At 39.2% G+C, this 15,100-nt stretch overlaps 1 protein-coding gene across 7 annotated transcripts in view; it reads right to left on the bottom strand.

Annotated features, from left to right (window-relative positions):
• The window catches only part of FNBP1L (formin binding protein 1 like), a 113,034-nt gene that overhangs the window by 28,993 nt on the left and 68,941 nt on the right, over positions 1–15,100 (bottom strand). For all 7 annotated transcript variants that reach the window (XM_036351969.1, XM_036351972.1, XM_036351968.1 and 4 more), the window contains 4 exons: positions 12,263–12,316; positions 10,883–11,030; positions 9,841–9,903; positions 4,056–4,160 (listed from right to left, as the gene is read on the bottom strand). In XM_036351969.1, the coding sequence (XP_036207862.1) occupies positions 4,056–4,160; positions 9,841–9,903; positions 10,883–11,030; positions 12,263–12,316 (370 nt within the window). The remainder of the gene's footprint in view (positions 1–4,055; positions 4,161–9,840; positions 9,904–10,882; positions 11,031–12,262; positions 12,317–15,100) is intronic.

Here is a 15,100-nt window from a genome sequence, read left to right as displayed (position 1 = left end):
CGCGAGCCACATGCGGCTCTTTGGCCCCTTGAGTGTGGCTCTTCCACAAAATACCGACTTCTGTGCATGGGCCACGAAGTTTCAATTGCACTGTATGTGCACGCCCGCACATGGTATTTTGTGGAAGAGCCACACACAAGGGGTCAAAGAGCCGCATGTGGCTCGCAAGCCACAGTTTGCCGACCACGCCCTAACCGGTTTGGCTCAGTGGATAGAGTGTCGGCCTCTGGACTGAAGAGTCCCAGGTTCGATTCCGGTCAAGGGCATGTACCTTGGTTGTGGGCACATCCCCAGTAGGGGGTGTGCAGGTGGCAGCTGATTGATGTTTCTAACTCTCTATCCCTCTCCTTTCCTCTCTGTAAAAACTCAATAAAATATATTTTTAAAAAATTTACCATCTTAATTATTTTTAAGTGTACAGTTCAGAAGTTTATATATGTTCACACTGTTGTGCAACTAGCTTCCTTTTCTTTAGAAAGATCAGTGATTAAGCTGCTCCCTCCCATTTCTTTTTTTAAGCTTTTATCAGCAGTTGCTAAAAACTATGTTCCCTTCCCTCCCTGTTCACTTACAACAGGACTGCTCTACTCTCTAGTTCCTAAAGCAAATCCTCAAAGTTTTCCTAATTCTCTAAAAAATTAAAGGAGTTGCAAACAAATGGGCAATAAAAAGGAAGCTGTAAACATTAAAATTCTACAAGTTAGGCCAAACTAACTACTAGACATGTTATATCTAGATTTCAAGATGTTTGACCAGTCTTTGAAGATATCTCTGCAGACAAAATGAAGAAAAAAAAATAAGTTAAATGAGAGTCCAGCTAAAGAGTTTCCTTAATTTATCTAGTATACAAACTGTGCCTTGTACATAAATTATGTATTCAACTAGAGACCTGGTGCACGAAATTTGTGCACTTGGGGGGAGGGGTCCCTCAGCCCAGCCTGCACCCTCTTGCAGTCCGGGAGCCCTTGGGGGATGTCCAACTGACAGCTTGGGCACACTCCCTGGGGAGCAGGCCTAAGCCATCAGTTGGACATCCTTAGTGCTGCCATGGAGGCAGGAGAGGCTCCCGCCACCACCACTGTGCTCGCCAACTGTGAGCTCAGCTCAGGACTTCTGGCTGAGCAGCACTCGCCGTGTGCGAGTGCACTGACCACCGGGGGCAGCTCCTGCGTTGAGCATCTGCCCGCTGGTAGTCAGTGCGCATCATAGCAACTGGTCGTTCGACTGTTCAGTCAATTTGCATATTAGCCTTTTATTATACAGGCAGTCCTTGGGTTACACTGGACTCGACGTACATCGTTTCGTGGTTACGTCGCCATCTCCCATTTACAGTATTTATAAAAAAAAAAAGTTCCGTCATTTTGACGTACGTACATATGTGTTTTATGTTTTTAACTATTTATTTACCACAAGTAACGGTCAGGAACTGTTATCTTTCATTTAAATTTTTTTTACTGTTTCACTTCATTATTGTTGTGTATGTACTCTATGTGAGTGATGTAGGTGCTTATGTAGGTAGGTTCCGACTTACGGCAAAAATCGTGTTACGTCGCGCTGTAGGAACGGATCTCAGACGTAACCCAAGGACCTACTGTATAGGATAATCAGTATTTGATAATAAGTCAAGGAGTTCTTAAAAAGTCAGTGTCAACCAGCAAGGAGTCTCCCATGTAAATAGTGTTGTTTAAGCTGCACATTTGGCATGCTTTGTGTTTTTATTTGGAGTTTATTTTTCATTGCAGATTTGGCAATGTACAGTAAATTTTATAAATTTGCATCAAGTTTATGAATAAATCATTTAATAAATAAATAAATAAATAAATAAATAAATAAAGTTGTTTAAACTGTTGTGGTTCACATTTTTATCAAGTAATGACAATACATTATGTGTATGACGATGCTAAGAAAGAAAGTAAAAAAGATGATTAAAATCAGGATCCCAAAATCTTAGCAGACAAATCTAATAATTGATTCAGATGTACATATGAATTTAAAATACCAACAGTACAGAGAGATACACACTCTCATACCACACCATATATGAAAAGACATGGGGATTTCATTTAACCATAAACTCCATGGGAGTCAATCCACACAATGTGGTGCCCAAAGAGTCAATATACCTGTAGGTTACAATTAACATAAATTTAGTGCTCAAAACAAAGAGGTAATCGAATTCAGAACTGATCTGACCATACCTGGATTATTATACCCACCTTGAGCTAACATACTTAAGTGGAATAAAGGAAAATAGTCACACTGAAAGATAATTTGAAGCTATTTCACATGTGGAATAGTTGAAAAAACACAATAGTTCACCTATGGGTAGAGAATCTGCTACAAATATTTAGAAAGCTATTATAAGAAAAAATAAATTTGATATTTTTTGGTACCTCAAGGAAACTAAAACTGGTCAGACAAGTGGGGTCAATACAATGAAGTGTTCAAGTTGAAAAAAAATCAGACTATCTGAAGACCATTATTTTCAATGACAGGGACTATCATTAGAGGTAGAAGTAATTAAAAATAGGGTAGACAAGATATAAACATTACAAGTTATATAAGAAGACCTTCAAAGTAACTATAACGCAGAGTTTATATAATCTTAGGGTTTTTTAATGTAAAGAAAATGAAAGGCAGAAAATAAATTATAGTCAGCCCTTGAACAACAAAGGTTTGAACTGCACAGGTCCACTTATATGTGAATTTTAAAAAATAAACACTGCAAATGTATTTTCTTCTAATGATTTTCTCTTCTTGATGATTTTCTTTTCTCTAGCTTACTTTATTATAAGAATACAATCTATAGCAGTGGTTGCCAACCGGTGGTCCACGGACCACTGGTGGTCTGTGCGGTCTGAAAGGTTGGCGACCACTGATTTATATAGTACATACAACATACCAAGTATGTATTAATCAACTACTTATGTTATTGGTAACAGCAGGCTATCAATAGTTAAATTCTGGGGGATTTAAATGTTATATGTGTATTTTTGACAATGAGTTGTTCCAGGATCAACTGTATTCTTCTCTTCCTTCTACTTTTTCTTGTTCTGATCCTGTAGGAAATTATGAAATCATAAGAAGAAAATATAGCAATGATGGGCCTTTGTGTATACAAAACTGCAAAGTAAGGTTCATCTATATTTGAAAATCCCAACATTTCAGCAGCATCACTTTGGTCAAATGTTCTAAGATAAAGAGCATATAGCAGGGGAGAAGGAAAAGCAGCAGCAGTTACAGGGGTGCTCCTGCCAATTATTATGTTACAGGAACATCTGGCCCAGAATCAGTAAGTGACAAGAGAAAGTTCCATTTTCCAACATTAATGAATGAGTGAATAAACAAACAAACAGCTAACAGCACATCTGACAGCTTTATCCTGTTTTCCCTCTGTAAAGTTGGGGAAGCACACTATGAAACCCCCATTTGAACACCCTATCAACACACCTTAGACCAGCGGTTCTCAACCTGTGGGTCGCAACCCCTTTGGAGGTCGAACGACCCTTTCACAGGGGTCACCTAAGACCATCAGAAAACACATATATATTTATATATTGTTTTTGTGATTAATCACTATGCTTTAATTATGTCCAATTTGTAACAATGAAAATATATCCTGAATATCAGATATTTACATTACGATTCATAAGAGTAGCAAAATTACAGTTATGAAGTAGCAACGAAAATAATTTTATGGTTGGGGGTCACCACAACATGAGGAACTATATTAAAGGGTCACGGCATTAGGAAGGTTGAGAACCACTGCCTTACACCTTCTATCCTATTTTGGAATAGAGCAGAAGCTCTTTCCCAGTAGCAGCTAGGATCTCCTTATGCATTTTGAATGCAATTAAGACATTACAATAAAATAAGTTAACACATATTAATTAATTTCTCAGACCAATATGTATAATGTATGCAAATATTTGTATATTTTAGATTTAGATGCAGTATATCTCTTGGGGAAACTCTAATACCAATGCCAATACTACAACTACTTTTGATATGTAAGTAATATTTTGATATCAAAGTCAATTTGGATTATTTCTTACCTTTTCAACGTCTGCCTTCGTTGCATTAGTATCATTATCCAATCTTTCATAACTCTGTTGTGCCTTTTCTGCCTCTCTACATTCTCTTTCAAATTTCTTTTTACTCTGTGAAAATAATCAAAATATCACAGTGAGAAATAAAATTAGATTTATCCATTAAAAGAAAACTTTAAAATGCCATTGTGTATTGTGTAGAACTGCACAGTGTAAGTAAAATTTGTCTCAATTAGAAAAGAAATGTTACTATTATAATCAACCTAAGTGCCTTAAATATCAAACATTATAGGCATGACTGACAATATATATCTCATCTCTTCTCAGTAAGAAAAAAAATCATGTATTTTATAATTTTTAATTATAAGCTCATCTTCAGCAGAACTTTTTGGTTTCGTGTTTTTTGCTTGTTTTGTATGTTTGTTTGATGACCTGGTTGGTTTTGGTGTTTGCTTGTTTTTTTTATTTTTTTGGTGAGATCTCAATGTAGCTTAGATGTGGAAATGTCGCTCCCAAGTGGTTTTACGTAGTTTCTTCCAGGTGTCCCAGGAAATGCCATCAGCCCAGAACCAGGCTTTGTTAAAATTTTGTATCTAACTCTCTTGACTTTGTAAAAAAGCTATTCACAACTGCATTTCCTTTCCAGCACACTTCTTTAAATACTATAGTTAGTTTTCTTTTTAAAAATTTGCTCAGTTTCGATGTACTTTTTTGTTGTTCAATCCTTGTTTCCCCAGCTCATGAAATCTCTGCTTAGTTAATTCAAACACAACCAGAATTCTATCAATTTCATTTCCCTAATGAAATCTCTCCCAGAGTCTTTGATCTGCTGAAATTGGGACTGGTTACCAAAGCGGGCCTACCGCACAGCTGTAACCTCGGGATCTCCCTTCACCATTATCCTGGAGATTCTTTTCGCCTCTTCCTTGATTTGAACCTCCTATTTCCAAGTTCCAAACCTTCTTCCCTTTCTTGATTCACTTCTGTATTTTGCTGAAACACACTCAGCAGTGGCATCCTAAAAGAAGGTTTGTGGGAGATAATTTTTTAAGTCCCTAAGGCTGAAAATTTCTTTAATATTACTTTTAATCGATAAAATTTGGCTGGGAATGAATTCTTGAGTAGGAAACTGTCTTCCTGCAGAAATGTGAAAAGTACTATTCCACATTACTTCCTGATCTTTGGCCTGAAATCTATTTTATTTTCCCTCTTTGGAGATGGGTGGGAATCTTTTCTCTCTCATACCTGTTCTGAAATATCCTGAAGATACTGTCTTGCTGTGAAGTGGATAATCCTTTCATCTAGAAATTCAGGTCTGTCTGTTCTGGGGAAATTTTCTGGAATTATTATTGTCTTTCCATTTTCTGTCCCCCCCCCCGCCTTTTTTAGATACTCATTATTTCGAAAATCAACCTATAGAATGAGTCCTCCTATTTTCTTATATTTCCGCTCATACTTTCAATTTATCATTTTGCTCTACTTTCTGGGAGATTTCTTTATTTTCATTGTTTCAAGTGATTTTTTCATTTCTGCTATAATAATGTTCTTTTATATTCTTTGTATGTTCCTTTTCAAATAGTATCTTTTTCCTATTTCATGGATATAATATATTCCCATTGAGAATATTAATAGTTTTGGGTGTCTTGCTTATTTATTTTGCTTTTTAATTCCTATTTCCTTTCATCATCACTGTTTCAAAGTTGCTTTTTCTGGTCTTTGGTATTTACATTAGATGTTTTCTTTCAATGTCTGGGGGATCCTTGCCTATCTGCTCTGGCTTAAACTGCCAACTGAAAGCTCTACAGGTGGGGCCTGTGGATCGTGGTCTTTTCCTCAGGGTGATACAGTCAGGCAGTTTCCTGGGAGAAATCCTGGTATCCCCATCTTTCCCCTCAAGCTGGTTAGATTCCCCAGATATGACTCTTTTAATCTCTTGCCTGGAAAAATATATGCCTTGCTACCTATATTCTGAGAATTGCTCAAAAGAAAGCAAAGGATGTTAGTATTTTCTCTTTACCTAAACCCCTTGTTAGAACAGTTTCTATGTCAATTTCTTGTCTTGGGGACTATGAAGCTATACGAAAAGTGCAAGTTTGAATTCCAAACCTCCTCAGCACAAGGTCAAAGCGTTCCCATTTTTCACAGGATGCCTGTCTGCCTCCTTTGACCTTCTGACAAAGACAATTTCTCTGATGTTTCCCTCGGCCAGTGGGCAGAGTTCCACCTTTCACTACAGACTTAGTCCTTCAAAGTTTCAGCTGTTATACAGGAGCTTCTGTTCCAACTCCCACAACATACGGAACTAACATCCAACCTGCTCCGGTGCGAGAATTAAACCCAAGTCCTCACCAAGGACTGGCCACGTCCCAACACCCCTGCCCGCTTTTTTCAAATTTCACTGCATCGCTTCATACACCCATTGCTCTGGCTTTTAGTTTACCCTTAGTTTCTAGCAGTTATGAGTTTACAATAAACTCTGCTAAGAGCTTTAAAAGCAATAAAAATATTTTAGCTATTATACCTACGTATCTGTAGCCAAAGGCTTCAGAGTTAGCTGAGTTTACCATATACCTAGAACCAGACATACCTATACTTTACATCAAATAAATATGCTCTGAAATGTTTTATAAGATTCTTCAAATGTACTCACTGTTTTGATAGTACGAGCCATCAAATGGGACACTTTTAGTCAAAGCATATGAATAATATATAGAATGTCACTTTCCTGTGAAGATTAAATTTCCACATTTAATTCTCTGAAACTTAATTCAGAGCTGTGTTTTCAAATTGAGTAGCTATAGGCTACTAATTTTGTTGCAATTTGAGGCTACTAATATACAAAAGTATTTCTATATTAGGTGTCTTATTACTTATGGGAAAACACTAATTTCCTTGCAATAGCAAAAGAGTCACTAATACAATATTTAACATTTTCATTCCCTGAGAGATACTATATCTTTACACAATATAGGAATACACTCCAGAAAAGATCCTCGATTCTTCATCTTACGTGTGGCAGACTAATAAACAACCACATTTCCTCCCCCATCCTTTGTTGGAGGAGCCCACCTCCCAATATATCAACTAAAAATAGCTGATACTTGCTTTACCAGCTTCCCTACAGCTGAGGGTATGGTCAAGTAATCTAATCCTGTCAAAGGCACCCATAATGAAGTCTGCTGAGGGTTCTCTGGGAAAGTCTTCCTTCCCTGATAAAAAGGGACAGTTGGAAAAGATCTGCTCTCTTGTTCATGCGTCTGCATGCAGTGAATAAAGATGTGGAGCTTGGCTGCCTAAGTCAACTGTTGACAGTAGGGACAAGCCTCAGGAAAAAAGCCAACATGGTCAAGATGGCAAAGTGAACAGAAAGAAAGAAGGGACAGACTTTGTGGCATCACTGAGTCACTGACAACTCAGAAACTGCTCCATTTTTGAGCCCTCTTCTTACAAGCATCTAAAATCTGTTACTTGGAAATGCCTAAGCTGACAGACATGGCATCTCCAATGCTTCTATCTTAACCTCATCATGCCTTGAAGATCTTCACATGCTCTTATGCTCTCCAATTTAAATGCCAGTGCTGTGGGGGGGAGGGTTCAATTTTCAGTTCTCTGTATCTAAGTCAATCTGTCTCTCCCAGTTCTTTAAATCTCTTCCATTATTTCAAATATGTTAGGAATTTTACAATTGCATTTTCTTGATCAAGCAAGAAGACATGGAACTAGGAATTGGGATCCTGCATATGTTTCTACGTAATATACAGAAATTATAGTTGTCTGCCTCCCTCACTAGACTGCAGGCTCCACGAAAACAAGAACCATGTCACATATATTCACTTTTGTACCCCCAATACATGTCAAGGATGCCTTCAATAAACATGAATTGAGCTGAACTCACCTTTATTTCATAGTATTGTTAATGCCTTTAAAAAATCTCTCCTAAAAAAAAACAAAAAAAAAACTCTCCTACATTTTTTGATGCTTCTTTCTTATTACCCCGTAAATTTTGGTTAATAACTGCCAATTATTCTAAAGGCAAGTCAGTATATATTAACAAGAATAATTTGAGCCAACACTAGTTTTTAAAGGGACCAATGACTCATAAGTGTAGGAGTCTATTTTTTGTGCAGATGAAAACACAAACACTCACACTCATCGGGTGGAAGATACCAAAGATGTTAGTTAAGGCAATTTAAAATTTAATAAACGTAAACACTCCCTAAAAGTCTTGCTGAGACCAATTAAAGAGAAGATCCAAACAAAAATAAAGACAGACTATTAATACACCTAAGAATTCTCAATTAGCACTGATTACATCAATGACAGTTACATAGTAGAAATTTTTTGAAATTCAAAAATTTTAAGACAAAAATTTTTTTAAAGGAAAAAGGCTAAAAATAGTGCATAAATGCATGAGTTATTTTTAACCTCAAACTTAAAGGTCCTTTTCCCAACAACCACAAACTAAATTGCTTAATTTAACATGAAAAAATCTCAAGCATAATTTTCAAGGAATACATAGTGTCCATCATAAAAATATGCAGGCAAAGAGCAAACTGTTTGTTAATCTGAGGGCTCAAAAAGAATATTAATCTTATACTACAGAACTTTTGGTAGGGCATTTTAAGTAAAGGAGAAAGGAGACAACAATGTTCCATGTAGACATCTTATTTTTCAAGTGACTACATTTTTTTAAAAAACACATTAGCAAGTACCCTTGGAAAGTTTTTAAGAAAATTATTACTATGATATTACAATTTTGCCCTACCTACAGAGTACTTTATTTTCTACAATGAGATGGTCTATGACAGCAGCCAGCCTAGTACTAGGAATAGTTACATTATTACAGAATCACTGAATTGGAAGAAATGTTTCATATAAGCAAGACTGCTCTTCATTTTTCATACGCTAAATATGAAGTCAACAAAAATCAGGTGCTCAGTAAGAGACAGAACTAGAATTTAAGTCCTCTCAGACTCAGTAAAATGGTCTCCTAAGATACATCACTGTTTCCCTATTACTTCTATCTTATAACAATATTTTATAGCAACTACTGCAAAGTCCAAAAGAATCTTCCTTAATATTTACAATTATCTCAATATTATAGAGATTAGGGGCCCGGTGCATGAAAATTCATGCACTGGGGGGGGGGGGGGGGGGAGGGTCCCTCAGCCAGGCCTGTCCCCTCTCACAGTCCGGGAGCCCTCAGGGGCGGGAGGCGACCCAGCCACCAGGGGAAGGCGACGCCCCCATCACACCTCTGCTGCTGCCACTGCTGGCAGCGCAAGCCTCGGCCGGCCCTGGTTACCTGAGCCTTGGGAGGCCAACATCCGAGGCTTGCCTATGCCTTGGGCCAGCCCTGGGTGGCTGGGCAGTCGCCATCCAAGGCTTGCCTGCACCTCAGGCTGGCCCTGGGCGGCTGAAGGGCTGAAGGGACTGGGGGACTCTGGAGGCAAGGCTGAGGGGACTGGGCGCCGCTACCTTGTGGCTGTGGGCACTGCCATCTTTGAGGGCGTGACAGTCAATTAGCATATTCCCTCCTTATTGGATGTGGGCACTGCCATCTTTGCATGGCGTGAGGGTCAATGACCATATTCCCTCTTTATTAGATAGTATGGTACAAGTATAAACTCATACAGAAAAAAACAATGATCTCACAGTCTCTATTTATACCAATGTCAAATTATGAAAAATACATTGAGAAATATTAAAGTTAAATAGATGTAAGAAATAAGAAAATTTAGGACAAACAACTCTAAAAATTTCATGTTAACCATGAAACACTATAACTTACATTATCCATCTGTTTCCAGCACATGTCAAGATACTGTTGAGCTTTTCGTCCCTCTTGGAGATGCTGAAGATCATAACAACCAAAAACACAAAACAAACAAAACTTACATTTAAATAAAGTCTAAAGTCTTAAAAAGGCTTTTCACTTTATTTTTGCAAGATTCTAATTATATAACTTTATCAAAATTTAATACGAAATTTTAGTAAAGCAAAATTCTCTAAAATACATTTTATAGAAAAATATTTGAATATTTTAAATATAACTTAAGACACATATAATCTCTAAGAAAATACATGACTTTCTTGAGTGGGGGCTGACAAATGTTTTCTATAAAGGGTCATATAAATATTTTAGGCTTTGCAAGCCATGTGGTCTCTGTTGCAACTCTGTAATGTAATGCAAAAGCAGCCAAAGGCAAAACATAAGTAAATGAGTGTGAGTCTGTTACAAAATAACGTTATCTATTAGGCACAGAAATTTTAATTTCATGTAATTTTCACGTCATAAAATATTATTCTTTTGATTTTCTTTTCAATTATCTAAAAATGTAAAAACCTGCTCAGCCTGCATGACTCAGTAGTTGAGGGTCGCCCTATGAACCAGGAGGTCACAGTTCAATTCCCAGTCAGGGAATATGCCTGGGTTGTGGGCTCGTTACCAATGTGGGGCCTGCAGAAAGCAGCCAATCAATGATTCTCTCTCATCGTTGATTTTTCTATCCCCCTCTCCCTTCCTCTCTGAAATCAATAAAAATATATTAAAAATAAATATAAATATAAAAAACAGTCTTAGCATATGAGAACTAGGAACAAAATCAGGTAGTAGACTAGATTTAGCTTACATAGTTTACCAAACCTTCATCCTGAATCCAAAAGGATCACTAATTAGCAAGATAATCGTGAGATAATTTTAACTAGAAGCAATACAGTGAAATAGAAAACTAGTTTATACAGAATATATATTATTTTAAAGAACAAAGTTATTATTTTATTTGAGTGAAAATATTTCAGATATATTATAGCTGGATAAAAACAATAATTACCATTTTTCTTTCAGTTTTCAGATCATGAGCATATCTCATTAATTCACCATAAACTCTGTGTGCCATTTCTTCTGCTACTACTTCTCGCTGTCCTGCATAGTCGTTTAACTCGTTAAGGATGTTAAAAAAGGCTACACATGAAGTAAACCTGACAAAAACATATTTAAAAATGATGAAATTTATTTTTATTTTCATTACAAATATTTTTGTGAGGAATGCATTGAGCCTGACACTTGACAAATTTTAATTACCTAAATCTTAGCTACTAGCTCTAAATTAACTTTGTATGGAAATAATCCTGCATTAAGTTCAAGCTGTACATGTATATATATCTTCATGTAGTCTTAATTTATAAATAAAGGGATATTTGGGGTAAAAAAATATAAGACTACTACCTGCAGGTTCTTTGGCAAACTGAAATCTCTTAAGTTGCCAATTGACTGGCCTGAGCTTGGAAATGAACTTGGTTAGATTCCTAGGCTTGGCAGCTAAACCTGTTGCAGAGATGATGGGCTTGCTCTCAAGGACAGAATCTGCCAATCATACCCCTTAAATGCATCTCAAGGGCTGATCCACAAAACAACATTACTATCAGTTCTGGACAACAGCTGCCTGTATAACTGCCCACATCCTAAATGGACATGAAGTACCATATGTTGGCATCAAAGGAGGAGTGGTAGGTAAGAAGGGACCACAAAAGGGGGGGGTGGGGAGAATGACTGTGAAGGGACAGAGAAAAATAAAGAGAATCACTGTATTAAAACATAGACCTACGTTGAATATACTATGCTAAACACACAGCTGAAGGTGAATGTTCAGACAGGATTGCATTAACATTATACCTGAGAATCCTAACAATTCACAATTATACAGAAAGTTGTTTAAGTCTAGTCTCTTTTGTTTCTGCATTTTACAGCCATCCACATATTCCTGTTTAAGACTGTCAAAAGCTCACAGTCAATTCATAATCTTTTACATATTCAAGGTTCCAAAATTACTGTCCTTTTCATTATCCCTTTAAACCAGCCAGCCAAATTGTTTTATTACTTGTAAGAGAAAAGAAGCTAGTAACTAACTGACAACTACAAGATAAATATGGAAAAAATACTCTTTTCTTCTAGAGACTAAATTACTCAAGTGGGGTCTTAGTCTACACCTTACTTGGAAACCCACACATCAACTATTCTAGATAACTATTATCAAGTCTCAATATTAAAGTATTCATTCTTATAGAAATAACAGTAGTTCCCCTTCATAAACATTTATTTTTTAAGACAAACTTTATAAAATCTTTATGAAAAGCTAAGAGCATGCTTACTTAACAAAAAAAAGTGTTTTTAAAATTTTTAATATGCAATAATAAACAGGTATATAATTTACCTTGGTTCTTCATCTTTGGAGGAACGTTTGGGACAGTACTTCTTAACCAAATTTCTATAGGAAAAAGATTTTTTAAAAATTTATAAGACATATTCTAGTTGAAATTGAAATATTCTAAAGGTTTCCAATTTTATTAAATAATTTAATGATATAAAACAATTAAGAGCAACATGATATCTACTATCATTAACATATAATCATTGCTTATATTTTTAAAAAATACACCTGTAGAAAGAAATGTTATTTCTGTATTTATATAAGTACTAGAGGCCCGGTGCACAAAAATTTGTGCACTGGGGGGGGGGGGGGGTCCCTCAGCCCGGCCTGTGCCCTCTCACAGTCAGGGACCCCTTGGGCGATAATGACCTGCTGGCTTAGGCCTGCTCCCGGGTGGCAAAGGGGAGGCCCAATCCCTAGGTGCAGCCCCTGGTCGGGCTCAGGGTAGGGCCGATTGGGGGGTTGGGGCACCACCCCCTGTCACACTCAAGGCAGGGTTGATGGGGAGGTTGCGGCGCCACCCCCTGTCACACACAGAGCAGGGCCAATCAGGGGGGTTGGGGCTCCGTACCCTGTCACACACAGAGCAGGGTCAATCAGGGGATTGGGGAGCTCCCCCTGTCACACACAGAGCAGGGCCCATCAGGGGATTGGGGAGCTCCCCCCATCACGCACAGAGCAGGGCCGATCAGGGGGTTGAGGAGCTCCCCCCTGTCACTCACAGAGTAGGGCCGATAGGGGAGCTGGGGCACCGCCCCCTGTCACACACAGAGCAGGGCGGATCAGGGGGTTGGGGCGCCGTACCCTGTCACACTCAAGGCAGGGCTGATGGGGAGGTTATGGCTCTACCCCGTCACACACAGAGCAGGGCCCATGGGGGGCGTTTGGGGCACCGTCCTCTATCACCCACAGAGCAGGGCCGATCAGGGGGTTGGGGCGCTGCCACTGTCACACTCAGGGCAGGGCCGATGGGGAGGTTATGGCTCTACCCCGTCACACACAGAGCAGGGCCCATGGGGGGGGGGTGGGTTGGGGCGCTGCACCCTCACACAGAGCCGCAGGGCAATCAGGGGGTTTGGGCACTGCCCCCTGTCACGCTGATCCCGGTGCCAGAAGGCCTCGCAGCTCCGCTGATCCCGGTGCTGGGAGGCATATTACCCTTTTACTATATAGGATAGAGGCCTGGTGCATGGGTAGGGGCCGGCTGGTTTGCCCTGAAGGGTGTCCTGGATCAGGGTGGGGGTCCCGCTTGGATGCCTGGCCAGCCTGGGTGAGGGGCTGATGGCTGTTTGCAGCTGGTCACACCCCCTTCAGGGTGGGGGTCCCTACTGGGGTGCCTGGCCAGTCTGGGTGAGGGGCTGAGGGCTGTTTTCAGGCTGGTGGGTGACTGAAGCTCCCAACCACTCTTTCTCTTTTTTTTTATTCTGGGCCAGCTTTAGCTCTGAGGCTCAGCTGCTGAAAGCAGGTATCTGGTTTGTTTAGGTTCTATAATCGAAACACTGTTTCAACTCCAGCTCTGAGATCCCGGCTGGCTGAAAGCAGGTTTCTGGGGTTTTGTTTAGCTTCTATATTTGTAACAATGTTTCAAACTGCAAGCTCAGAGGCTGGCAGCAGCAGGCGGGGAATGTTGGAGTCCTCCGTCACTGGAGCAAGCAAGCCTCATGTTCGCTTCAAGCTGCCTGGCTGCCGGCCGCCATCTTGGCTGGCAGTTAATTTGCATATTGCCCTAATTAGCCAATGGGAAGGGTAGCGGAGGTACGGCTAATTACCATGTTTCTCTTTTATTAGATAGGATAATTGTAACAAGTTGGTTGATTATGCAATCAAATAAAAAAAGAGCCCTGGCCATGGTGGTTCAGTTGGTTGGCATCCTCCCTGGGACTGAAAGACTATCAGTTCAATTCCCAGTCAAGGCACATGCTTGGGTTGCAGGCTCAATCCCAGGTAGGGAGCATGCAGGAGGTGGCTGAAGGATGTCTCTCTCTTTCCCTCTCCCTTCCTCTCTCTTAAAAAAAAAAAAATCAACAAAAATATTTTTTTAAATAAAAGAAATAAAAAAGAAGTACTCCCCCACCTCCTTAGGAGAGAAATACACTTGCACTGCAAGCAGAAGGGGGAGAAAATGGGGAAAAAAGAAAGAAAGGGAAAAAAATTGCCCCTGCCTTCCTAACATAGTTTTCCAGAACTGTACATACACAGCATATTCAAGTGAATATAACCCTCACATTCACAAAATTTGGCAATCATCCTACACTTTATCAAGTTTCTCCCACTGTAAGGTGTTTAAGTCCTATAGATTCTATTTACTGACTTTTACTTAACTTTTTGTGATAATTTTTATAATGAAAGGGGGAATATATTACACAAGAAGGAGCCTCTTCTTCACACTATTTTTTAAAACATATTTTTATTGATTTTAGAGAAAAAGGGAGAGAGGGAGAGAGGGAGGGAGGGAGGGAGGGAGGGAGGGAAGGGGAGAGAGAGAGAGAGAAAGAGAAACATCAATGATGAGAGAATCATTGATTGGCTGCCTCGTGCATGCCTCCTACTGGGGATCAAGCCTGCAACCCAGGAATGTGCCCTTGACAAGAATTGAACCCGGGACCCTTCAGTCTGCTGGCTGATGCTCTATCCACTGAGCCAAACCAGCCAGGGCTTCTTCACACTTTTTTAATGCATTGGATACAGATGTGTGAGGACAGGATGACTGAAGCTAATGCAACATCTTTCAATCATGAGTGGGAAGACCAAGAAATTCACAAGAATGCCCTGATAATCACTAAGCTTTAGAATCCCATTTCCAAACTTCTTTTTGTATGACTCTTATTTGAAGCTGAACGC

Source organism: Myotis myotis, unplaced genomic scaffold, assembly GCF_014108235.1.
Source record: "Myotis myotis isolate mMyoMyo1 unplaced genomic scaffold, mMyoMyo1.p scaffold_m19_p_2, whole genome shotgun sequence".
NCBI classification, from domain to species: domain Eukaryota; kingdom Metazoa; phylum Chordata; class Mammalia; order Chiroptera; family Vespertilionidae; genus Myotis; species Myotis myotis.
This window is presented reverse-complemented; position numbering and strand designations above follow the sequence as displayed.